The sequence below is a fragment of the Oryzias latipes genome, chromosome 15 (genome assembly GCF_002234675.1).
Source record: "Oryzias latipes chromosome 15, ASM223467v1".
Lineage (NCBI taxonomy): Eukaryota > Metazoa > Chordata > Actinopteri > Beloniformes > Adrianichthyidae > Oryzias > Oryzias latipes.
Window position 1 is genome coordinate 21179177 of NC_019873.2, and position 27950 is coordinate 21207126.

The 27950-nt window shown below is 41.1% G+C and overlaps 1 protein-coding gene across 26 annotated transcripts in view; it reads right to left on the reverse strand.

Annotated features, from left to right (window-relative positions):
- LOC101174692 (calcium-activated potassium channel subunit alpha-1) overlaps positions 1 to 27950 on the reverse strand; it is a 159094-nt gene that overhangs the window by 108553 nt on the left and 22591 nt on the right. For all 26 annotated transcript variants that reach the window (XM_020709517.2, XM_020709521.2, XM_020709518.2 and 23 more), the window contains exon 2: positions 6810 to 6977. In XM_020709517.2, the coding sequence (XP_020565176.1) occupies positions 6810 to 6977 (168 nt within the window). The remainder of the gene's footprint in view (positions 1 to 6809; positions 6978 to 27950) is intronic.

A 27950-nucleotide genomic window follows, 5' to 3' on the forward strand; every position in this document is an offset into this window, starting at 1 on the left:
GTTCTCCCGCTGCAGTGCAACATCCCTGAGGTCCCTTAAGTAAAAACATCCATTCATCCCCATTGAGACGATTTATGCCAGTAACTGTTGAATTGTCATCGACTGACTTGGTAAGTTTTAGTAAATGACATGAAGCTTCAACCATAGGAAGGTCACAGGGGAGCCTGGAGGTGTTAAGGAGCTTCAAAGTAGATTATTTAAGTTCAGTAATAGCCACCTCATAAGTGAGACAGTCAATAATTGGTCCAATTAAAACCATTTGTAAAGAATTTAGAAAACTTGTAATTGGAAGCTGTAATTTGTATGCTTGAGTGACACATTGCATGTTAGTTTAGGTTTTTGAATCAATCCTCGCATACATTATTGTTAATGTCAGAGAAAACTATTGGAGGGATAGAACTGAAGCTGTGTTGATCTAATGACATATTAGTCATACATGTGCAGAAACGTAGAACTTTCAACTTTGGAGCCCATTAGTGTTACAAAACTATCACATTGTGCATGATATTTTTGTGTACTGACAGTTTTAGACATGCAAAATGCAATTAATTCTATTGCAAATAGAAACAAAGTTAAGCATGCATAGGTTTATTAACAAACACGTTACATGCAACAACTAGAAGTTGCATCTCATGAAGACTTTTCTGAAAAACTCAGGAATAAAGATCAAACAGTTGTCAGCCACTATTTAAAAAAATAAATAAAATAAAAGACATGTTTATGCCCATGACTGTGAGTCCTAGAATGTTCTTAAACATGGATGTAAAACCACACTGACTGCGTTCATATGAGCACATTCAGTCTGAAAAATAGAGCCTTGCAAATGACAGCTGTTCTCTGTGCAGGAAGGAAGGCAATCATGGGGAGTGTGAGTGAACACAAATTTTCTCCCCAACAGGATGTTTTAGGGACCGAGCAAAACACAATCAAACACTCTCACAGTTTTTTCACACATCCAGCCAAAACACACAAAAGCCGTTAAAGTAACTGTTCCCATCCAAGCAGAGAATAAAGGTGTAATCATCAGAAAACAAACTGCCTCCATCGCTGTACTCCTCTCACATTTGAGCAGGATTTCTCATGTAAACAGCCACGAGTGCCGTCACTTTTTTTTTTCAATAAAGAGAGACAGATGTGTTGTATTTGGAGATGACAGAGGTCAATCTGCAGAGTGCCATGCAGCGTAAGGGTGGATGAGTAGATGTAGCGGGATAACCTTAAGGTTTAGAGAGCAGACCCTGGGAACAGATGGTCTCTGGTTGCCGCCCAAGATCTCATTAAGAAAGATGGCAGGACTGACCTATTTCTAGACCAAACATGCCATGCAAATCCATAGCACGGAGACAAATGGACAATATCTTCATTCAGAGGCTCTAATATTTGCCCTTTCTGTTGGTCATTAAAGGATTGCATTGAGCATTACATATTGCAGAAATCAGATGAGATTAGGCGGTAATCTAGACTAACAACTAAGGAAAATCCTTTTTCTAGATCTGCAGATTTTCATATTCGTACACGGGTGTTGGGAGAGTATAATATGAAATTTTTCACAAAACTCCTGCAGTGATGGTGTGGCTGTCAAGAAACATGGGGAAACCTGCTACAGACGAGAGGTGCTCACCTTCTTCCCCATGTTCTATGAGCACTGCTTTTCTGTGGACAGCTCTCCTCGACAGCTCTGAGAAAACCCATCACACTTCAAATTCTGTCAGTGCACTGCTTCCACTCACCAAACAAAGGACCTTTTCGGCTCCTCGGTCAATAATGGTGGGTTTTTTTAAAACCATTTTTATGGAAACAAAACAGTTTAGTTCTCCCAAAAACCCCTAATTCTGCTTTTAAATAATCAGCACGTTCTTGGTGAGGCAGTATAAACACAAAACGCACACAAACACAACGTTGATTGCCTGCTATTGGTTTTCTTTTGCACATTCTTTAAATGAGCACCAAAAGGCTTCTTGTTATGCATTATACTTTACAATAGTGTGTCATCAAACATGTCTATTAATGACTTGAATGATTAGATTTTAATGCAAAGAGTTGGTCAGTAATTGTAGTACAGCGTGGGTAGAGATGTTTTCCCTTCCATTTTTATTTGAGTGCAAAGTAATTAAATAAAGTCCTGAAGCACAAATCATCTGAGAGGTCTTGTTATTTGCATTAGATTAGTCCACCATGAAACATTATTGTTTAGAAATCTTTTTCATAATGTTTTTTTTTTCCCATTAAACTTAATGTGTTTTTGGATTCAGCCCAATGGCAGCTTTAGCAAACTCGGATTATTTTTTAAAGGGTTTGGTTACTGTGAGTAGGTCCATATAATGCTTTTTAATGAGGATTTAAGATCTGAATCATTATTTATCATCAAAATTTTGGATTTTGTTAAAGTTTTAGATAATTCAGTATATTGTTGTTTTCCTGCTTTAAATATTAATATCTGGTGATACTGACTTCTATTGTCCAATAAGCAAAGAGGCCATCGCCTCGATGACCTTCACAGGGAGCCCCTCCTATCTCTGTGGTCTGTGGGCTGCAGCAGTCTCACTCCCACTTGCAATAAATGGCAGACATTAAAGACCCACTCCAATTATCTTTTGCTGTTTTTAAAGTGTTCCCAGGGTTCTTTTAATTATAATTATGTCATTTTTAGCTAAAATTGGAAAAACAATTGTGTTTATTTCTGCTGAGTGACAATAGTTCATCAGTAACATACCTCTGGATTGTGGACAAAAGACTGTTGGCACAAAGCAACTCTGCCCCCCCCCTTATCCATCACCCATAACTTAGTGCTATATGTGCTCTCCCACTAGCTTTCAGCCCCTCACACCCCCAACCTAACATTACCAGTGTAACAAAAATGGCGAGCATTAACTGAACTATCAGTCAAATGCCAGCACAGATAAAGGGAAAAAAAAGATGTACATAGATATGGTCGTCTACAAGTAGATGCATCAATAATGAGCGGAGCAGGGAGCTTGTAGTCCACCCATCGTAACAGATTTGCTCTTTTTCAAACAAGATTTTTATCACAACAATTTGAATAAAGAAATAATCAGCAATGCAAGTTACAGCTTATTTTCTTTTATATATATATAAGAAAACAGAAAAATGCCACAAGAACGCCACAAGAACGTGTAAAAAAACACCAAAAACACAATTTTCCTTAGAGTAGGTCTTTAACTGTTGGTGCTACTTCCATGAGAAGAAGCAGGACGGTGGCCCTTGAGGTCTAAAGGTGGGAATTCCCTGCTTTGAGCAAACTTTGCAAATGGTTGTGGTTTGTTCTTGGATAGATTGACAATTTTCTTTTTTTTTTTTTTTTTACTTGTTCTGTCCAACAGCTGAGCAAACAGGTTAGAGCTGAAGGCTTTTTGTGTTGGACAGGTTTTACTATCACAAAAAGAGGTTATGTAGCTTCAAGAAACTAGAGTGTAGATTTGTATAAACCCCTTTTTGTCGTATTATTTTTTATTTATTTGTTACATTTAGTGTGTGTGGGGAGGGAGAGGGGAAGAATGTGAGAGGAGGGTGGAAGAGAGTAAAAGGAAGAAAGGTGAAAAGGTGGGAGATACAAGCACTGATTTGAATAAGTTATTATTTTAAGCTGTAACAATTATACCAGATCTGCTGGAAAGACGAATGTTACATAAAAGGTGAAAATCTGACACTACGATGAGCGAAAAAAATCTGTCCATCAATACACTGTAGGTAAGGAGGAGGGATGAAGCAGACAGGGAGCAGTGTGGCAGTGTGTACGTGCACGTGGGGGTGGAGATACATGCATGCTGCCGACGTGAACCGTGTGTTCATAAAGGGAGCCAGATCCTACCCAGCCAGACCAGCCAGACCAGGAGAGGGGAGGAGAGCTCCCCAGAGCAGAAGCCCCCCCAGCATCCGGACCCAGGCAGCCCGGGAGGGGGGGAGGAGGGGACCGCCCACCCCACCAGCCAGGCACAGAGAGGGCCCCCCTACAGGGGCCCCCCCAATGCCCAGAGGCACAAGCGAACCCAGTGTCCGGCCCCCAGGCCACAAGACAAGAGCGCTTAGCCGTACCAGGCGGCAGCCATGGGGCCACCGGGCGCCGGACACCGAGACAAAGGCCAGGGACGAAGCCAGGGCCCCCGGAAGCCATGAGCCGGCCACCACCCGAACGGCGCCCCGTCTCCGCAAGCCAGCCCAGGCACGCGACCTTAGCAACCCAGGGATCGCCACGCACCCACAGCCACCCCCCATAACCCTAAAACCATACGCACTACAACCCTCCCCCCCGCCATAATATCTGAGCCCCCCTCCCCAACCCTCTCAGTGCCCTCGTTTTTTCCGGAATCCGGTTTTTTTGGGAGTTTTTCCTTACCGCGAAGGGGGGTCTAAGGGCAGGGATGCCAGTATAGCTTAGTCAGTTTGTTAGTTCATTTTAGTATTTTTCTATTGAACTCTTTGTATTCGTGATCCTTTTGATTTCATGTTTTACTTCGAAGCCCATCGAGACGACTGTTGTTGTGATTTTGGGCTATACAAATAAAATTGAATTGAAATTGAATTGAATTGCCCTCCCCTCTCTGTGATGGGGAGGGAAAGCCCCAGAGGGTCCCAGCGAGCCAGCCCCCAGGTCCGTCCTACCCATGCACTCACACACACATACTCACAATCATCTGGTTACCCTCCCTACCTTGACAATTTTCAATCAAAGTGCCTGTGTTCTGGATGATTCTGTTCTATTTTTCTGCTGAATATTTTTAAAGCACATTATCCTTAAGGTGAGTCAACATGAAATGCAATGGCACCGAATCAGTGCTTTTTAAGAAAGAACGAAGCATTGCAACCATAACTTTTGCATCATGTCCTGCTTGCTCTCTGTCCACAGAAAGAAACCCTCCAGAGGAGCTCATGTGGAGGAGGAAAAACACCTTTATTGCCTGCAGGAAATAGCTGTCCTTGTGTCAATGTTCTTTATGAAGCTGGAAAAAGTGGTAAAATTGTTTTAGTTGCTGCAACTGAACTTCAAAGAGCCTTGGCTTTAAAAATATTACAGAAAAATGTAATGTTACCACAGGGTTAGTGGATTTCTAATTTTTCTGGTTGTTCTGAAAAACCCTGATCAGTAACTTAAAGACAACAAGGACAATGAGCCCTAAAGTGTCAAACTTGTTAAAATGATCCCTTTGGTGAGCCTGCATTGAGACGTGATCCCACCTGTGTCTGTGTACAAGTGTTATTTCTGCTCTCCTCTTCCCGGGCAGACAGCCCCCTAATGCCAGATGACTGTAAGCCACTACATCGTAGTTGCTATGGTTACCAACCAGGTTCTGTGTACATAGATACTCAAGGCAATTCTGATCTGTAGTGAAGGACCGATCACCACAAAAACCCCACCCACACACGCACACGCTGTGTTTGCGGACGTACTCACAGGCACACTCAGCTGCACAAGCGATCATGCTTGTACTGCTGCACACACAAAAAAACACGCCAATGTACATGTTTCCACCCCCACATGATGATAGTCTTCCTCACCTTCATGGAGCACTCTTACAAATACTCTGCTGCATGTTATTATGCATGTGAGTAAACAGAAGCTGCTGGGTTAAATTATCAGCCCCACAAGAAGTAGCACAAATCGCAGTTGGGAAACTGTACCTTTAAGCCCACTTTGAAGCACCCATTCCCTTATCTCCCTCCTGACTGTCACACAGTTTTACTCTCTATCTGCCCATCTGTTTCTGCTGGCATGTCTCTCCTGCGTCACACACAAATGCACACCAACAGACACACTGAAATATACATACAGAGCAGATTGGGAGTACTCAGTCAGAGCAGAAGATGAAAGGGATGGGGAACCGAGTCTGTGTCAGAAGAGCTCAGAGAGTGGGGAACTGATAAACAGAGTAGCTCATTTAGCAAAATTGACAGCTCTCTTTGGAATTCTTCCTCTTCTTATACAGAAATCTTCCTTAACTGCAAACTGCTCTCAAAAATCACTCCCATTCCAACCAACAGTGTTAGTATTTCAGATTGGATGCGTCCCTCTCCTTACTCCCACGGCTGTTTCATTCAATCCACAGATGCTCACAGGATATCTTTGCAAAAAACCAGCCAAACTTGGGTGTCACTTAAGATGTGGGAGAATGCTTTGACAGCATAAAACAGAAAGAGGCTAATTTCATCCTGACAAAAAAGTGCTCAAAACCCATATTTTTCCATTTTTTGGATGTTCTAATTCAACTGGACTAATATAAAGATTTTTGAGAAAGTTATTAAGAGATTACAGGAAGGAAAAAAAACGAATAGATGCATGTTTTACACTCATGCAGCTTAGTTGAATTTTTCAATATTATATTCAGGAAACCAATACATTTTCTTTTATGTCCACTACATTGAGCACAACTGTTAGGTATGGTTCCTCTGGCACCTGAGAAATGAATCATCCATGAAACACACCTACACACATAAGTAAAAGTACACTCATGTGTCGGCCTGGCAGAAGTACAGCAGAGTGTAACCAAAGCGCGAAGCATGCTGCTCAGAGGCCACTGCAGCGCAGGGAAGACTGGACACTGCCAGCTCACCAGCTGTCAGAGATCCAGCGAGGGCTAAACATTGCTCAGTCTCAGTGGGACCAAACTAATTTCCCAACAGTAAAGTATGTCCCACACGGAGTTGCAATTAAAGTAAGTAAAAAGATGGCATTTGGAGGGAAAATATGTCAACTAGAATCATTATCTTTCTAAAATATTTTGTTGGTTATCTGTGTTTGACTTTGCGGTCTTACAAACACACGAAAAGCAAAACAAAATGTATGAAAAACCTACCAGAACTCGGCCAGTGAGTGTCTGAGCTGAGATCATGACGCCGGCCCAGTCTTTGACTGAAGTCATCCATCCCACCTCACTGGCTGGTGCCTCCTCCTTTTCATCGGGACCCTTTGGTGGTCGATCTGCCGCCTGGTTGTTGGCAAAATTGTTCACCTTCTGAACCTCCTGGAAGGAAAGTGAATTGTGTAGTTAAGCAAAAGTGAATAGACAGAATGATTGTTGGTTGGAACAGGCATTCAATTCTTAAGTTTATCAAATGTCACAAGAAAAAAAAAAAGAAAACATCTACTGAATCCCTTTCGCGGTCACAGGGTTGCTGGACTGTTGGGTGAAGGGGGGATACACTTTGAACAGCTCATCACACACATTCAAATACACACCAAGGGACCTTCGGACCAGATAACCATTAGGCGATAAATGCGATTCAACATTTGGTTTATTTTCATTCCACATGTCACGGTGAGGTGGCTCGAGAGCCGGTTGGACCCAGATGCAGAGGCAGGAGGCAAGGATCAGGGCTAGTGGGTTTTAATGCACAAAAAGAACAAACAAAAAGCGCTGCAGAGCAGGATGACAAAAACCAAACGAAAACTCACTGTGGCGTGGCGAGGGACAAGGAACGAGGAACAGGGCATGACATGGCATGAACACCAGAACAGGAATACTAATGGACCAACACAGGAGGAAGGCAGAGACAAGACTTAAATACAGACAGGGCAGACAAGACACAGGTGGACACGATCAGGGCTGATGGGGACCAAAGGAAGTAAAACTCAAGAAAACAGACAAGACAGGAGACTTTCAAAATAAAACAGGAAACAGAAACAAGACAGAACGAGGACCAAAAACAAGACAAGTTCAAATCATGACAGTACCCCCCCCCTCAAGGAACCGCTCCGAGGTTCCAAAAGTCACATGAGGGGGGGGCCCCGGAGGATAAACCTCGACGGGCACAAGAGTCCAGAGGACGGCCGGGGTCCGTGCCGTCCGGCGAGGCAGGTCCGGAGGACGGCCGGGGGGCCCAGAGGTCCGGCGAGGCAGGTCCGGAGGACGGCCGGGGGGCCGAGCGGTCCGGCGAGGCAGGTCCGGAGGACGGCCGAGCGGTCCGGCGAGGCAGGTCCGGAGGACGGCCGAGCGGTCCGGCGAGGCAGGTCCGGAGGACGGCCGAGCGGTCCGGCGAGGCAGGTCCGGAGGACGGCCGAGCGGTCCGGCGAGGCAGGTCCGGCATGAGATGCGTGGAGGAGTCGTCAGGCGTGGAGTCGTCGTCAGGCGTGGAGTCGTCGTCAGGCGTGGAGTCGTCGTCAGGCGTGGAGTCGTCGTCAGGCGTGGAGTCGTCGTCAGGCGTGGAGTCGTCGTCAGGCGTGGAGTCGTCGTCAGGCGTGGAGTCGTCGTCAGGCGTGGAGTCGTCAGGCGTGGAGTCGTCAGGCGTGGAGTCGTCAGGCGTGGAGTCTGGCATGGAGTCTGGCATGGAGTCTGGCATGGAGTCTGGCATGGAGTCTGGCATGGAGTCTGGCATGGAGTCTGGCATGGAGTCTGGCATGGAGTCTGGCATGGAGTCTGGCATGGAGTCTGGCATGGAGTCTGGCGGGTCGGGCCAGCAGTCAGGCTCTGGCGGGTCGGGCCAGCAGTCAGGCTCTGGCGGGTCGGGCCAGCAGTCAGGCTCTGGCGGGTCGGGCCAGCAGTCAGGCTCTGGCGGGTCGGGCCAGCAGTCAGGCTCTGGCGGGTCGGGCCAGCAGTCAGGCTCTGGCGGGTCGGGCCAGCAGTCAGGCTCTGGCGGGTCGGGCCAGCAGTCAGGCTCTGGCGGGTCGGGCCAGCAGTCAGGCTCTGGCGGGTCAGGCGTGGAGCCGAGCTCAGGCGGGTCAGGCGTGGAGCCGAGCTCAGGCGGGTCAGGCGTGGAGCCGAGCTCAGGCGGGTCAGGCGTGGAGCCGAGCTCAGGCGGGTCAGGCGTGGAGCCGGAAGTGGGGACCGGTCGGGGTTCCGGCGGAACCCCCCTGGAAGCCGGGACGGGTCGGGGCGCAGGCGGCACCCCCCTGGAAGCCGGGACGGGTCGGGGCGCAGGCGGCAACCCCCTGGGAGCCGGGACGGGTCGGGGTGCAGGCGGCAACCCCCTGGGAGCCGGGACGGGTCGGGGTGCGTCCATAACCACCACTGGAGCGGGTTGTGGTGCGTCCGGGACCACCTCCGGAACATGAAGGGGCTGGAGGGCATCCGGGACCACCACTGGAAGGGGTTGTGGTGCGTGCCGGACCACCTCCGGAACAGGAAGGGGAGGTTGAAGGGGACGGCGGGGACGACGGCGACGACGACCCCCCCTCATGGCGAGACGGCTCCCCGTGAGGTCCAGGTGGCTCCCACTCCAGGCATACGAGGCAAACTGGGCCTGGTCAAAAACCCAGTAAGACCTCGTACGCTCGGCTTCCTGGCAGTAGGCCTCTAGTAGCTTCATGTCCCGCTCTGCTGGGTCCAGAAAGTATGGTTGGTCCATTCTGTCACGGTGAGGTGGCTCGAGAGCCGGTTGGACCCAGATGCAGAGGCAGGAGGCAAGGATCAGGGCTAGTGGGTTTTAATGCACAAAAAGAACAAACAAAAAGCGCTGCAGAGCAGGATGACAAAAACCAAACGAAAACTCACTGTGGCGTGGCGAGGGACAAGGAACGAGGAACAGGGCATGACATGGCATGAACACCAGAACAGGAATACTAATGGACCAACACAGGAGGAAGGCAGAGACAAGACTTAAATACAGACAGGGCAGACAAGACACAGGTGGACACGATCAGGGCTGATGGGGACCAAAGGAAGTAAAACTCAAGAAAACAGACAAGACAGGAGACTTTCAAAATAAAACAGGAAACAGAAACAAGACAGAACAAGGACCAAAAACAAGACAAGTTCAAATCATGACACCACACATAGTATTTGCAGAGATGTTGTTTCTCACTAGCATGACAGTGCAAAGAAGCAAGCAATAAAATAACAATCAAAGAATAAAGATAGCAATAAAATAAGATAAATAATGATAAAAGAGAATAAAGTAAATTAAAAATGAAATAAAATAAAATAGAGACCAGCATTCAGTGTGATTGAAGTGACTATGTACGTTTAACAGCAGTCTTGTTTATGGGTGGGTGTGGGTGTGGGTGTGTGTGTGTGGGGGGGGTAGATTCTGTATCCATGTATTGTGTTGTGTCTTCGGGTTGTTTGGGGGGTGGGGGTAATTCTTTTGAGTCTTATTGCAGAGTGGAGTTTGTGAGAGCATGAATGGATGAGGAGAACAGTCCGTTCAGCTAGCCACTGCGTCACTGTGCACCCCAACAAAATAACTTTTTTTATAACATTATATTGTTGTCAGTAATCATTTAAACCAGAGCAATAGTTGGTTTGCATGTTGTTTTTAGCGCTGCAAACAGGGTGAGCGTCATTGCATCATGGAACCAATAAGCTTTAACTGTTTGGATGTTACATTCTATAACAGATTGCACAGTGTGTGTAGGTCTTTTTTTAATGTGTGTTTTATGTCAAATGTTCCTTGAGGCAAAGCACACAAAACTGCAATTGTCAAGCAGTCTTTCTAACGTTCCTTGCCTTGTCCGAGCGAATGAGCAGATCTGCATGGCACGTTTACTGACATGCTTTACTTGGCAGAGTCACGACATGCAGCTGTTGCCATCCAGCCCTTCACTCATCTGACACAAACAGACACTCCAACCCCCTCCCATAGAGATATATATGCAGATTTCCCTTTATTTGAGCCCATAAGGCAACAAAAATCATAAATTTCCTGTCTTGGACCAACAGAAAGATGTGTTTGTCACAGTCTTCTAGCATACGGTGTTCAGGCTTTTAGCAAATGTTATCCAGGGGACAGGTTCATGTTCCAGCAGAGTCCTCATATAACATAGTTTACAATGTTCCTTTTCAAAGTGACATATAATAAGAAGCTGTCTTAGCACATTATGAGCTCTGTCAACATTATGGGCATTTTCTGACTACACTTGATGTCAAATGGCTGCAGTTGGATTAGATGACTCCAGTGACATTCAAAAATGATGGCACAAGCCAAAACAGTTTGTGCTGACAGTTATGTTTCCGGGGTTTTTTTTGTGTGTGTTTTTGACGCGATGAACTGGCAATCTGTCCAGGGTGCACCCAGCATTCACCCATGACCCAATTTTGGATACAGCAGGAACAGACATTGGATGGATGTTTTACAACATTTCATTTAAAATCTGTATGAAGTAAAGGGCAGAAAACCACTATTGTGACCAATGTTTGCCTTCATACAGCACTCACTAAGCCAACCATATAAATACATGATGGGTATTTCTGCAGGGATCATAACATAGATGGCGCAGCAACAGATGGAGCTAGGACAGCGGGCAAATTGGATTACAATTGAAAATAATGTGGCCCTGACACAGCCGACATTATTTTAATTTTAATTCCAAACCTGCAGCGATGCCAATAAACCAGGCCTAAAAAAAGCATAACCATGTCATCTGATCATTTTCAGTTGGGTATCTTGGCAAACCAATGGATTGTCAAATAGGCTGGTTAGTTGAGAGGTGGGGATGTCATTATGCAATAAAAATGTTTGGTGGAAATATGTTCTGCTGCAAAATTAAAGGTTGTAATACTTGTTTTTTTTTACTATATTTTTTGGCTGGTGCCTGTTTCCTTTGGGTTGAATCAAAAGAGGCAAAAAGGCATTAAAATAGACTGCTCGATATGAGGAAAATGTCAATGATAAATATTGCGACGACAATATAACTTGTGACACATGAACAAATAGCAAAACAATCAAAAACATCATTTCCATTTCAATCAACAGTTTTATTTAAATAAAAGTCAACCCTGGTATACATACAAGAGGAGCATCTAACATAGAAAGGGCTCCATCCGATTGGTCAAGTGCATAAAGGGATTTATTTGATCAGTTATATACTTCAAGCTACCATAAGATAGTTTTACCACATTTAAGGTAACCATTTATTGCAATTTTTGCAGTCTTTTGCGAAATGCGCATTGCACAGCTTGATACTGTGATAACCATAAATTTGCCATTTATTGTGCAGAGGCCTACTTTAAAATGTTAAATGTAACATATAATTTGTCCTAACACAGTTACATCTACCATCTTGTTTTGTCTGGGCTTCATATCAGTCAGTCAAATCTGTTATAACAAAAAAGCAACACCTCCCTCCTAAGCTATGATCACACCATCGTTGGCAACAAGTGTTCAGGCGACTACCTGGACCTGGTTTAACTTTCACTGTGTTCAATGGCCGTGTTATGCCTAGAGCTCAAAAACAGCCGTAGAAACTTACGTAGCTATGTGTGAACATTAAAGTTCTGAACATGGAAGCCCAAAACAACGATCATCCATTCATCACTACCACATGACCCCTCCCAGATCGGAATTATTTGACACTAAGTCTTTTATATATCGGAATAGAGCTGTGAAAGAAAAACCTTTGGAACAAGATTGGCGATTTTTGCACCGCTTCAACGTTTTTGCACCAAGCCTCTTCCAACTAGGTGGCGGACATGCACAGGCAAACAGAAGAAAAAGAAAAGGAAGCCCCTCCCTACTTGTCCAGTCTGAACACCATGGGCTAGATGCGTGCTCAAGAACCCACATTTAGCGCGTTCTTGAATGCCTGTCATATAAGAGCTGTGCCAAACAAATCACTATGCCAGCACTCTGCAGACAAGTTAAACCGTGAGTAGGCCAGTAGAATAAAAATAATGAGCCTTAAAAAGGCATGGTATAATCAGATTTAATACATAAAGCACTGACTTGGAGTCTGCTCCATCTTTAACCCGGGACGACATGCCCTGTCAGTCCGTCATCCTTGGGAAATCATTTGGCACTGCTGCCAGCAATCCTCTCCTCTGTCACATGCTGCATTTACTCTGCAAAGTGTGCATGCATGCAGGTCAAAGTGTACAAGTACGTCCGTGAGCCGGAACTCTCCTGACATTCTATGTCTGTCAGACATTTGTCTAAGCAAGAAGACTCTTCCAATCAAACATTAGAGGCATTAGAGAAGAAAATGGATCTAATAAAAATGGATCTTTTTTGGTTTAATTTCTTTCAGTTTTGTTAAAATAGGTTACTCAAAGTTTTAAAAGCCAGGCCCGGAGTGAAAATTCTACCTTTAGTTACAAAACCCTGTTTTTTTAAGGGCAATTTTTCTAAAACAAACTTTGATGAGGTAAAAAAGCTCAAAGAAAACCCAAAAGTACCATTAGTCCTCTTCATCGTTTCTTCATTTTTGCTTTGCAGTTTTGCACTGTAGACAGCACTTAAATCTGATTACCTTTGGCTCTTTCTGCTGGATGGTCTGTTTGCATTCCCACTGCAGTAAACCACACCAGGATTTACTTGCAAGTGAAACTAGACTTTCATTTTCAGAAGGACCAAGTCCTCTGATTTGTCCACACCAGATTTTAGATGTCACACACACTAAAACAAAACAGAACATCTCACAATATTAGGTGCTGACTGAGAGACAATCCAAAAACTACCTTTAGAATGACATCGAACATTGTGGCAAACCCTTCTCTAAATGTTGATGTGTAATGTCCATTGTCAGTATTATTTCTAATAGGATGAAATACAATTTTTCTGAAGGTCTGTGAATAAACAAAAAGACAACAGCCAGCAGGAACAGTTTCTTGTCCCTCGTATTTGTGCGGAAGGGGAATCCATGAATAATGCATGAAGTCACAGATTGATGGTTTTGCAGATCAGAGGAGATAATGTAAACAAGGTATTCCTTCTAGGTCATTTGACTGGCTGGGAGTAGACTAAGCCGGAGAGAGGCACTGAAGCAGCCTGTTATGGGAGAATCCATCTGCTTGCTATGTATACGCACCTGTGATGTCACACTGAGAGGGAGCTAGGGGAGAGCGGGAGCATCGTGAGCCAGGAAATGTGTTTACAGACAAACTCCAGAGGAGGCAGAAATAAACAAATGCTGCGTCAATGCGAGGCCACATAACAGAAGCCGACAATTCTTAACTTGCATTCACTTCCTGGGAAAGAAAAGGCTTTTTTTACTCCTTCAGCAATCCCTGGCTCATGCCAAACCCTAAAAACATTTGCATCTATAACTTTACTTATGTCCACATCAAAAATGTATGGTGTTATTGTTAATTCACACCAAACAGTTCCTTCCAGTGATGTAATAAATGTTTAACAGGCAGAATCTCCCAAGAATGTGAAGCAGCTGTTGGGATAAGAGCTGCAGGCAACAGGCAACACAGTTTCTTAAGACAACTGTGCAATGCAGCAGACAGCAAACAGCCTTAACTCTTCTTTTGTAACATACACGCTTTTTAAATTTCATTTTTGTATGCCAACAATAAGAGGATACTGAAAGCATCAATGATCAGATTTTAGTTAATTTTCCAATGCATGTTATGTAGTTCATCTAAAAAATGTGCAGACATTTTTATAGCAAAGCAGATGAGCACTGTTAATATTAGAATTGCACCAATTAACAGAGCACACAGGGGAGGCCTGATAATAATGAGCAAAAGAGGGGCAGAAAAAGTATGACACAAGAAAATAGACAAAAAGTGGAGCCAACAGCAAGACGAGATCTGGTGAGATATTGTGTCCCTGAAGTCCAAATAACACCAACAAATCACTCTATGCAAAACATAATTAAGATCACAACAACAATTTCAAAAAAAGTCATTTTTAGGAACCAATTATTTTTTAATGAAACAAAATAAAACTTAAGCGTTTAGACAAACAAAAGTAGTTTCCAGAAATCAAAATAAAATGTTAAAAAATGAAACAAAAAAAGTATCGGAAAAGAAAAAAGAAGAAAAAGAAAAGACATGGTTGACTGGGTGATGGCATTTGAGTTTTGACGTTTGCATTTTTTCTAAATGCATCTTCAATGTCTGCATGCCAATGAAAGTTTTATAATTATTACGGAGCATATCCAGTATCGCTTCATACCAAACAACTTTCAGTTGAAATGTCGGACAAACTTCAACATCCAACCAGTGATGTCCCATAGTACCTACCAATTTTCCAGTTTCTTATTGCTTTTTGTTTTTTGTTTTTTTACATTTCATCTTGATTTTTCCATTTTTATTTAATCTCAATTTTTATTCTGTTTTGGTTTCTAGAATTTTGTTTTGATTTCTAATTGTTTTAATTGTTGTGATCTTTAAAGTGCTTTTGCATTGAATGATTTGTTTGTCTGAATTGCGCTTCAGGGCCACCATAGGAAAAGCATAAAACAACTCAAATAAAGACAGCAAGAATCAAGAAGCTAAGAATACTAAACAGAATAACAGATCAGGACAGACAAAGATTCAAAGACAAAAAATAGACCAAAAAATAGGCTAGTTGATAAGAGGCATGGATGTTGACATTCAGAGATAACACAGGCGATGAGACAGATGGGATCAAGAGAAATGGGAAGTAGGTTTAGACAGAAAGAAAAGAAGAGCAACACACAGGCGTGCCCATCTGACTCGGCTGATCTGACAAGACTTGGCTATAACACAGCTGTTCCTGTGGCTTTCTAAGGCATCGCTTGGGAAAACTCTATTCCAGTGTGAGGGACTATTTTTAGCCTCACTCTGGGCGACAAGAAAGTAGTGAATCTCATAATATGTCGTGTTCCCTCTGTTTGCTATTTTGATGCCAGCGCAGTTACCCAGTGTCTCTGGGTTACAGACTTCACTGGGTCACAGCTGTACCCGAAGACAACGGGAGGTATTTAGCCTTTCGAACAGTTTAATGAGCAGGCTAAATCTGACAAGACCATGTGGAGAAAAGCTGTTTTTTACTTTTCTCTAGAGATTTCCCCCTTCTGTTCCATATACAGAGACATGAGGAAATGCTACACATTTACTACCATCAGGTCAGAGGTCAAAGACAACTGTGACATACAGTAGAATAAATAAAATAACCACAAATGCAATTTTAAGCTTAATTTTCTTAATACATGTCCACCATGACCTGAAAAATGTCACAAGAGCATGCTAAAAACCACCAAAAACATAGTTTTCATCGAAGTGAGTCTTTAAAGTTCTAAACATGCCTGCATCATACATTATGTCATTCTAACATCCAACTTCAGAAATCATGAAATGTGCCACTTAAGAGGCTCCAAAACTGTTGCTTGCTGATGTTTACTTTTGTAAAAAGCAATCAAATACATGTGTAACTTAGTGTGGGGGACAGAATATTTGTTAAATGTGTCATCTCTATCACATTTTGTTGATTTGTTTTAAATACACATGAAAGTCAACAAAACTAACAAAAAAATGTGTCCATGATGGAGTGGTAATGAGTGGTAATCATTAATAACCACTTTCTTTTCTGTTGTTTATGACGTTTCCTTATTTGTGTGATTACAAAAAGGGAGCGTTAAAATGTGTTGTCTTGTGAGAAAAGTAAAATTGTCTGAAACGACACAATCCTTTACTCTCTGCTAGATTTTCAGGCTTTAGGCTTCAGGAAATGTTTAATTTTGGGTTTTCCATTAGTGATTTTTGGACATAGATGGGGATTTTGGATTGAAGAGTCTAACAAAGGATGTCAAAAATCTAAGTGTTGCAGTAACTGTTCTGTATCTCAAACACCACTGTCCAAAGCAGCAGAACATGACTTGTGGAGATCAACCAAAACAGATAGTCATGATCCTGGCAAACAGGAAGACAAACCGTTTTATATATTTATCTGTATTAAAATAAATTTCTGCAAATGGCTCAAATCCAAGTTCGTTTTTTGGTCATACCTGTGGTGTTTCCTCGATTGGAAGAAAAGAATAATAGGACAGTATTGTGTAAAAGCTTGCTTACAGCACTGGGAGTCTAAGACTTGCACAAACAAGAACGAGGAAGGAGGATACATCAGCGTTAGTTTCACTTTCTGAAACTGGAGGGAAAACAACCTTGAAAGTATTTGGTTGTGTTGATTCATAACGCTGTACTGAACCTCCTCCACTGACACAAAAGTCAAAGCTTCAGTGACCCCAGATAAAAATAAAAGACTTGTGGTTAAAAAAAAAGTAAAAGAAGGTAAAATTTAAAATAAAAAAAATCTACAAATGGGAATTGAAAAGGGCAATTCCCAGTTTCTTTAATCTGACAGCTCAAAGCTCCTGAGGCTTTATCAATCGGGAGGCAAATAACTCAATCTGCAGGTTTCAGGTTGCAAGCACTACATGACCCTGCCAGACCTCAAAAATCAATGTTACACTTTTCTTTGCACAAGGGCAGAAAAAGAATTGATACCAGATTTACAGGTTTACCAGACAGGACCTGTGCCCCTCTGTAAGTCTCCAAACAGAAGGTAAGAAGTTATGAATCGTACTTCCATCCTTTGGCTTATAGGTTTTTTCTCCCATTTGTCCATGTGCAGCCATCACAGAAGCCATCCTCTGCATACAGAATGGTTAGTGACAAGTGTGCACAAAGAGCCATACGGTAACCCACATTATGTTTCCACAGGCAGTTACTGTACACGTTTAAAGCAGAGCAGGAAGTAGGTGGAATAAAAACTAAAGAAACATGCTTCAATGACATCAGCCCTGAATCGTGCTTTAGCCATTAGTGGCACCATGACCTAAGGCTCATTTCCACATTTAGTTCCTTACTGTGCATGCACACAAGCATGCCAAGGAGACATTTAGAATGAGACATTCTTGACAAGAACAAGGTCGTAAAGCATTTAAATATCACAAAATCCAATTTACCACATCTTTCATTTGCTTTTGGAAAATCTCTGGAGTTTTCTGATACAAAATGTTGCAGATATTCTTTAAAATTATTTATGTGATGCTTTTATTGCTTCAATCCAGAAATTGAAAGTATTCCTTCCACATTTTCTATTGTCCATTTTTTACTGTAGCAACAAAAAGCAGCAATAGTATTCATTTGAATTACCACTCCGATCATCTTTTTGAGCTATTTTCAAAGCGTTCTCAGTGGTCTTTTAATCATGATATTGCCATTTTTAGCCCCCCAAAAACCTGTGTTGTTTTCTAGGACATAGTTTCTCCAGAGCAGCAGTAGTTCATTAGAAATTCGCCTCTAAGCTGTAAGCAGGAACGTTTACGCGGAGCAATCCCATTCACTTCTTCCTCCCTGTTACTGAGAGTTCTCCTTTTACGAGCTCTCCTGCTAGCTGACAGCCCTTCACACCCCCAACCTAACATTACTGGTGCAACATAAATGGCAAGCAATATTGGAGCTATCCAGCTGTAAAGAACTGAGTCAGATTCAAACTTGGATGAGGAAAACAAAGACGTACGGTCCATGGATCTAATTGTCTCCAAGTGCATGCATCAGAATGGATCGCAGCTTGTGACCTGCCCTGCTCCTGATTCACAATGACTTGACTGAAGAAATTTTTTGAAATGCAATTTTAAGCTTAATTTTCTTTATATACGTTGTCCATCATGAGAAACATGAAACGCTCCCATCCACCAAAAACACATTTTTCCTCAGAGTGAGTCTTTGAAATTGTCTTTAGGACAACATTTTAGTTTCATTAAAAGCTTCCCTTAACATGAAACCTTTTATGATAATAAATATTGAGGCAAAAGTTTTTCTCATAAAACAATGTATTTACTGTTGTTTCTTTGGCAACAAAACTCACTCCAAAAAAGATTACAAAGTCAAAACTGGAAAAAATGTAAACACCATTTACATTTTTAAGTAGGCAGCATACCAGCAACATGACAATATTTATAATTAAACTCTACTATTTGTTGCATTTTGAAAACTCTGGTTCAATGTTTATTTTTTACCTCCATTAATTTTTATGTAAGATTTTAAAAAATGACAATTTATTGTACAGTTGGTAATAACATTTAAAAAATGCATTTCAAATTTATGGTGAAACAGTAAATTGTTGGCGTATAATTACTACTTTGGCTTAAATGGCCAAATTCAAAGTTGGGTACGAAATAAAATCAATTGAAAATGAGTCAACTTTTAAAAACTGACGTAATAAACCTTTTCCTTTGAAGGCTCGCCTTTTCCACAAAAGTCATTGATTTTCAAGAGAGAGCAGCAGCTGAAATAACAACTACAGGCCTTTCAAGCAGTCACCTGTCTTAACCTTGATCCCCAGTTGCCCTCAGAACACTTTAATGAGCTTTCTTCCTAAATACAGACAGCTGGCTTGCTCTCCGTCAATAAACAGCTCAGTGAACAACAGACAGCTGAAATCGGGGCCCCATTAACTCGTGCACAACATCCCGAGATGTGTTTTCTACAAGCGGAAAACTACAAGGTTTCCCTAATTGGCTTCCTGCTGTCTAACCTGCGCTGATCAATGACGGCGCTCTATAAAGAGCAACATCCACATATGACTTGCTGATACATTTATTTATCAGCAAAGTGGTGGGAAGTGCAATGAAATCCAACCACCAGAATGCAAAATGCATGCAGCTTAAGTGCAAATTCTTCTACATCTACTTAGTTTTGTCACCTGTAGATGATAATCAAAACTATGGCTGCAGTAATATTTTGTAACAAACAGACACTAACTTTAAAATGTTATATTTGGTTTAGTTTTAATGTGTTTTTTTGCATCTTGCATGCGTTCTAAATGTGTAGATCATACCTCTTTGAATATTTCTTGTTTTTTTAACATCAATCTGACTAGAATCTGGTTTACTTACATTTGTAAATATGAGTCAATAAATAAATGTTTAAAATGTTCAAAAGTTAGAAAGCTCTGTCATTTATTGAATCAGTGGCTTCAAAAAATGTGTAACCACGAAGGCTCATGAGTGGGAGTGGTTTTGTCATACTGCAGTCTTTGCATAAGACAAATATGACTAAACAGTCTTTGAGAGCTGGGACGACTGCAACAGCTTTTCTTCTGTAAAAACAACAAAAAAAACATTTTGTCATCTAAAAAAAAAGCAGAAGCAGAGAATTAGTGTCTTCTCGAAAATGGGACACAGTAAACATGAAGTAACACCAATTTCCTTCCTTCCGTCATCGACCCCTGTAAGGCTTTCTATCCCTAATTTTCAGAAAGAAGATACGTACAAGCCAAAAAAAAAGTCAAGCTTGTTGAAATAGACAGTTCAACCGTTTCCAAAACGGTTATATCTTACAGCATATGTATTTCCTCTGATAGTGGGGAATTGTTAAACTATTGAATGCTTCTGAGAACTGAACCGAGTGAGATGTCACTCAGAAAATGGCCTACTTCCAGCTCCAACCAAGAGGAGTCAATTCAGTCGCAGTTTTTTGCGACGTGGACGTCACCATGTTGGAACCAGAAATCATTAGTAAGCAGTGATGATTGGTCTGAGTCATGTGGGGTTTAAGTCATGCCAGGGGCTGCCCGGCATAGACAGGTCGCCTGCCCTGCGACATGCCGGCACCCTGCCCAGGGTGTGTCCCCCCTTCATTCTTGGTGATGGTAAGCCACTGATGTTGCCACAGCTGCCCTGGGGCAGACTGACAGAGGCGTGGGTGCCAGTACACGCCTACGGCCCCTCTGACCATCACAGGGACATTCATCCACATTCTCACAGGGAGGCAGGGAGAGTGAAGTGTCTTACCCAAGGACACAACGACAGTTGACTGGGGGGGGGAGCAGGGATTGAACCGCCGATCCTTCAATCGTTGGCCAACCTGAGCTACTACCGCCAGTAGCCAAGACAGTCCAGTGGCCCCAGCAGTGTAGGAAAATGGATGCAAACTAGCTACCTGTGCAGAGTTGTTGGTCACGTGATTCATTAAATTCGGGAACAAAAAAATGTTTCCGTTTGTGAAATTTGTCAATTTAGATACACCTCAAAAACCACTGGAATTCACTGGATTCTTTCATCCTTTGCATGTCATTTTTCTTTCACCTCCTCAGTTTTTTTTACTCCACCGTCTACCAGGAATAAAAAAAAGAACAAAGCAGATGAGACTCTTTGCATGAGAGACAGATCTCACTGCCTGGATCTTCTGTAATGCAGATTTTCAGCCTAAACCACACACTTTATATGAAACTGCAACAGCAGAGGGGAAGATTTATGTTCCACTCTCAGTTAATTGATAGATAATTGTAAAAAGGGCAATTACACTAATAGTGGATCCTTAAATGCTAGATTTAAGTAATGTCCTACCCCCAGTTTTTAAATGAGCTGATTAAGTCTACAAATGCTGCTCCACACTACAGGGGTCAATATTGTTGGCTGGCAAATGTTCTTGTTAAAGGCAGAAAAAGGGCAATCATCTGAGTGATTCACAGACTTGATTTGAAAACAGCTCAGAGGCTAATGAACACAAAGGATTTTTCACTTAAGGCTTTTTTAATCACTTCAAATTTAGATTTCTCTCCCCCACTGTGGAATAATAAATCAGTTTCCAAACAGAATTTGCATGTTTTAGCCCTGGAGGAAGGAAAAGGGAAAAAGGAAGAGGACACCCCGCGGATTGTCCTGGCTTTTACTCGATCAGCACACGCCCAGGCCTCCCCGTCACACTTCACAGGGAGGGCTGTGTTTCTTCTCCATAAGCCCAGAAAAAGAGGTCTTTGACCTTAGTTAATAAGATCAATGGGCTGAAGTCTGGATGAAACGTCGCAGCAAGTTCTCAAGTCCACAGAGATTCGCTCAATTATACAAGATGGCAGAGCAACGAACCCATCTGCGCGTTTAGGAGAAAAGGTCAGAGTCTCGGGAGGAATGGCGGACTGTATTTGCACGGCATTAATCTTTGATATGACGTGGAGTGTGAAGCGAGCTGCCGGAGAGGAATGAGGCATCCTGTCTGTCTTTGAATAATTGACATTCAACTTTACCAAAATCAAAAGATGTTCACAGCAAAACCAGACAAATCTTCCATAGGGTTCTTGTTCCCACTTTAGTTTGGCATTTCCTTTTATTCCTTCTTCACATTGACTTCGGCAACACGCATTCAAATGTACACTTCCAATAAAAAGTCTATGTAAATGTGCGTGTTTGTCGGGCTTTTGCTTTGCTGCACAGGTTTTAAGTCCTTTGACCTATCAAGGATTCGGATTTGGATGGCGTTGGATGGCATTCTTTATAATTCACAGAAGTGCCAACCATTTAAAATTGGTCATGGAGGAGAAATTAACAGTTGTGGTTTGAGCCCGGATGGAATAATATGACACCAAGTCTGTGACATATAGGAATAGAGTCACTTTGATATTTCACACGAAGCCTCTCGTAAATATGTGTACATGCGGTAGTATCGGATAGGAACCGTCTAGTTTAAACACCACATGTTAAAAACGTGTTTAAGAATGCATTCATGAACGCGTCACACATGCCTGCTCTGTATGTATAAGGCTAACAGAGGTTTCCTATCATGTCCGGATGATGAAAAAGTGAGGATTTGGTTGAGCTGGGGCAGAACAGCCTCCTAAAGTAAGCATTTTGGCCCTTGCTGGGTTGGTAAAGAAAGTATTTGTGAGCTCAGATTAATACAGCTGAAAATCCAACACAAAGACAAATCCAGAAAGTAAATGCTGCAGCTGTTAGATAGTGTTGGAAACATTGTTAACATGACAAATAAAAAAATGGAGTATGTTCTCTTCTGGTGCTCAGAGCTCCTTTACAATGCAACTCAGATGAGAACCAAGAACAAATGAGTGGAAGAGGCACAAAAATGGGTTATGGCTGTATCTGCATGACAGAACGATTTCCTTCCTGCATATAAAGTCCCACACCGATCATCTTTTGGTCTATTGTATAAACTTTCCCAGCAGTCTTTTATTTATGATTATGCCGTTTTTAGCCAACATAAAAAAGGTTTCATTTTCTAGGACTTAGTTTCTGTAGAGCAGCAGGAGTTCATTTGAAATGAGTTGTGGGCGGGACTGTTGGCACAAAGTAAGCTTATGTCCTCTCCTCCATTCTCTCCATTCTGCATGTCTTAAGAAGCAATGGCAGCCCACACCGGCTTCCTCTTGTTTAGCTGGACACGTGTCAAAGCTGAGATCCAAAGTGAGGCAACAAGGAAATCCACACTACTAATCCCTTCACCCTGCCAGCTTTCCTTTGAAGCTTCACTGTAAAAAAAAAAAGTCTTAATTTCCCCTTTACCAGTTAATGGCCAGTGTTAATCAATAGTGTTGTTAGTGTTTTCTGGATCTTGGCATCAGACCCATTTGTCAAAATAAAAGGCATCAAAGCCAGAGGGAATTATCAGGAGGAGTAAAGCAGCAAGAAAATGTGTAGCTTGGAAACATAAAAGGGGGGGGGGGGGGGGGTTAGAAGCCATTCAGGCTTGTTTTTTTTTTGTAGTTTCAGATTTCAGCATATGTGGATTTCACTTTAAATTTTACTGCAAATTATCTGCAAATGGATCCAAATAATAAAATAAAAAATAGATGAAAACAAAATGATAAGATCAGTTATTGATTATTCACTCAATCAATAAAACTAATACTAGTTTACCAGACTTGCTTTAAAATATAATTGTGCAGACATCATCATTGACATTTACAATTCTAGTAATTATTTGGTTCAAGTCTGAAATGTAAAAAAAAAAGTGAACATCACACGAGAAAAGATGAGATTGTGATGGACAAATGTTACTCCTGCATGAGCAGTCCAGCTTTTACTGCTTGTTGCTTAGCAACAAAAACCTGGCAGGCAGACAGTAGGTGTGTGAGATGAAGTGTAGGTGTGCAGGGTTTGGAGGAGGCAAGGGGGTTCAGGGGACACAAGTAGGCAACGGGGGGGAAAGAAAGAGCCTAATAGAGGAAAAAAGGAAGAGAGGAGGTGGAATGAAGTCAATGTCAATATGAGTGTGAGAAGAACATTTTTAAACAGTGAGAATCAAGAGTCTTACTGCATAACAAGCAAAGCTGATTCATTTATATGTTGCCAATAAAATGAGGAGACAACTCATGCCTTTGATTAATCATTAACTGTTTTATTAGCAAAATGACTGAGCATCCTTTTGAGATTATTATGAAACCAGCTTACAATGAAAACCTTCTGGCTTGTGAGTGACGAGCTGCAGCGAGGTGCAGTTCTGTCTCCAAAAACTGATAGTTCCCACAGTATGCACACGCTGCCGCCTTATCACCCAGCTCACTATTTGTGCTCCCATTTTAGCATCTCTTCACTGGCTCCCAGTTTGCTTACGCATTGATTTTAAAATTCTCCTATTTGTTTTTAAATGTCTCCATGGACTCGCCCCAAAATATTTGTCTGACCTGATTCAGGTGTACAATCCCCCCCGCTCCCTTAGGTCAACAAATCAGACACAGCTGGTCGTCTCGAAGACCAGGAGAAAACTGAGAGGTGACCGAGCCTTCTCAGTCTTCGGACCAAAAATCTGGAACGAATTGCCCCTGTACCTCAGACAGATAAACTCACTCAGTATTTTTAAATCTGCTCTTAAAACATATTTTTTCACTTTGGCTTTTAACTGAGTTGGAATCCGGACCTATTTTATGTGTTTTATGCTTTATATTTTCATGTGCTTTTATTAATTTTTGTATTGTTCAGCACTTTGGTGAACCTTGTTCTGTTTAAAGTGCTTTATAAATAAAGTTGAGTTGAGTTGAGTTGAGTTGAGTTGAGTTGAGTTGAGTTATAGGTGAAAATAAGTTGTGTTCATCCAAAATTACTAAAAAAAACTGCTGCTACCATGAGGACACATGGCCTTTAAAAATCACATGACACACTATATATGTTGCATAACTGTGCCACAAGAAGTCTTAAGACTTAACAGATCTTAAAAAAGAATGATGTTCCATGTGTGTTGCACCAGTAAATCCTATGATAATGAGGTACCAACTTTGAGTTATGTAGCACTCAAGTTTCAGATTTAGTCAGTTAAATTTGATCATATGAGTGATTTTCTTGTGTTTTTGTTGAATGAATAATAATACAAATATGCTACCTGAGCTGCAGAACTTGTGACTTTTTCTGATCAAGTTTCAACCCGGAGACTGTCTGACACACCAGCTGCAACTTGTTTTCCTGATCCAGCGCTCATGTGAGCACCTATTCTCAGCAATTTATTCTCCACTGAAACAAATTCTTCTAAATAAACAAGTATGAAGAGGTGAATTTTAAACAACCCACTAAAGGTTACGACAGAGTATTAGAGCCACCATAAAAAAATAAAAATAATAATAAATGCAATTGTGAGCTATAAGTTGTAATTATACATGGAAAAGCCATCCTTTTTCAAAAATATAGGCTACTTGGTGGTGTAAGCCTCTATGTCCACATTATGTGATGAGTAAATCTATCACTGCAGATATATATTTATTTATGTTTTACGCTAGGAATCTATGAGCCATACTGCATTTGGACCTCTGCAACTATACTGCCAGAAGTGTATACGATGTACCTGCTGGAAATCTTCTTCTGAAGAGATCCAGTGTCCTGCAAATTCTTTTCAATGTCCTTTTCTTACAATAAGTCAGGGTTGACACACTAAAAGACTTAGTATTTATTTATTTGTGAAAGCAATGCTAAAGTAATTGCTTATAAAGCGCTCCACGTCAATGAAACATGGTTTATTTTTTGTTGTTGTTTATATATATATATATTTTAAATAAATGGACTATAGCCTCATAAATGTATGAAATTAATCTCATAAATTCACGGTTTATGATTTATGAAATTATAACTTAATTATCATAAATATTGAACCTCTTACTCATAATTTTACAACTATATTCTCCTAAATTTTTGACTTTTTTCTCATGAATGTACAACTTTTATCATTTTTTTATGAATTTATTCTTGTAAATATTTGGCTTTTTACAGTTAAGACATGATCCTCGTAAAATTATGACTTTGTCTCATAATGTAAAATATTTAATCTCATAAGTTTACAACTTCAAAAAATTACGACTTTGTCCTCAAAATTTTTCAACTTTTTTCTTGCACATTCATTTTTTTTTTATTCTTATGGCAGCCCTGATACACAGTCATAAAAATTGAGCGCGACAATGTAAAAAAAAAATGTAGGGGCCCCTCCTTTGCTCCATGTCCATACAAAGCCAGCATAAAACATATGTATATTCGAAAATTGCTATTTTTGTGCTGATCAAACAGACTTCTACTCACAATTTAGCCATTTTTTATATCAGTGCATTCAGTCAAACCAACCAAACATAGCACATCTTTAACATAACCTTTCTAAATGCTAGTAAGTCATTTTATATTGGTTGTCTCTATGTTTTAAACATAGAAGTTAATGGGTTTTATTTTCCACTCCATTAATATTTAGTCCCTCCATATTTAATGATCCACATTAAAGGTTCAGCACTTTCCAAGGAAAATTGTTCTAATAACATAGGTGGCAAAATACCAAAATACCATCACGTTATATTTAACTTGTTGGATGGAAAAATAGTCCAAGTGCAACGCTGCCGCATACTTGAGCCCTGAGCTTCATGAGACATCTACTCTTCCCATTTGTCTAATGTCACCAGCAGCAGCCAAGTCTCAAGGAAACGTCAATGACAACAACAGGACTGCAGAAACTTCAACACAGTAATCCTCACAAGGTTTTAATGCAATCATGTTTGGTCAGCGCACAGTGGGCAGCCAATCAGGGCAACACCTCCCAGGCTTTTATAAAGCCATCACATGCTTCAAGCACTTTGTCATTTACTCTCAACTGATTATGTCTCTGCATTCATGTGTGTATTTCAGTTCTAATGATTTATTAATCTCTGGTGGGGAATACTGTTCATTCTTGCTTTGTTTAAACCCAGAATCACGCTGCAAACTGTTCAACACCTGCAAAGATTTAAAACATTCTTTCTAGACATTGAAGATGTTTTACTGCCTTGTTTATCTTTGTTCTACATCTTTCTAAGCTTTTCTCAGAATCAGCAGAGTCAAGAATTGTTTTGTCTTATTAGGATCTAGGATTTAGAAAATACAAAATTATTATTAAAATATGTCAAAATCATTTTACTCCAAACTTGATTTAGGACTCTAAAAAACTCAAATTGCACTGGATTGTTTAGTTCAAATTTAAGGAGGTCATTTTAAAATTCAATAAATGTTTTTTTTTTTAAATAGACCGCTTTCATTTTCATGGTTTTGAAACCAGATATTTAACTTCCTGTTCTACGAATAAGTACTCGTTTTAGATTTTTGGGGGATTTATGAGGATGGGCTAACTCGTACTAAGATTATAGTCCTATCTTGTTCAAATTTTATACTAACTGCACTAATACTTATTGCACTATTTTTTGTAACTGTAATCAAAATGAACGACAATTAGGTAAATAAAAACATAAAAAATGTAAATCATTCGCTAAGAACTAATTATTGGGCTATATAATATTCCAATGTAAGTATTTCTATGAACTAGCTTTTTTAGGTTATTTTTCTATTTCTAAATGTTTATGTGGAACTCCTTTCTAGATTTGTTTATCTTATTATAAAATTTTATAAATAAATTGATTTGCTGCATGGACAGATAATTTTACTACTATCTAGTAGGGATGTTGGGAAAATCGATTCAGTGATATATCACTTGGTGATCATTTGGTGATATTTTTAAATGCTGTCATCATTTCTGGGCGTCCTTCAGCATCCGACTCTTATTTTCCACCTAAACCCTGTCAAATAAGTTGGCAGCAGAGCTCACTGAGTTTTTTTGATCAGCTCTACACCGCATCAAAACAACAAGATTTTGGGAGAATCAGCTTGTGTTAAATGCTAAATGTTCGGTCAGCCTTGCAGTTGTCGTTATAAGACACGTACTACTCAGTTTTTGCTTTGGATGTACCGAACCGAAACTCTGTGCCATGTTGCAGGCAGTACCATGTAAAAACGCAGATTGTGGTGCTTTGAAGAGGGCTCCAGATGAGAACAAGTGACACTTGAGTTGGATCGCGAAACGTGTCTTATAGTCACACTCTTGCAAATACATACCTCTTCTTTTCTTCTTAAGATTAGTGTTCTTTTCCATTTTTGCAGTGTAAGGATTGTGCCATGAGCTAAAAACAGTCACAAAGCAAAGGCTGGCAGTTGAAATATTTATCTTGCTTACTTTGAAATGTTCTTTTTGTTTTACGTTAGTGACTTGCTTTTTTTATTTTTTATTTGAAACAAACAATTCATTTGCTTAATGGGGAAGTTTTAAGTCATGATTGTTTACTTTTGTGTGTCAAATAAACATTTA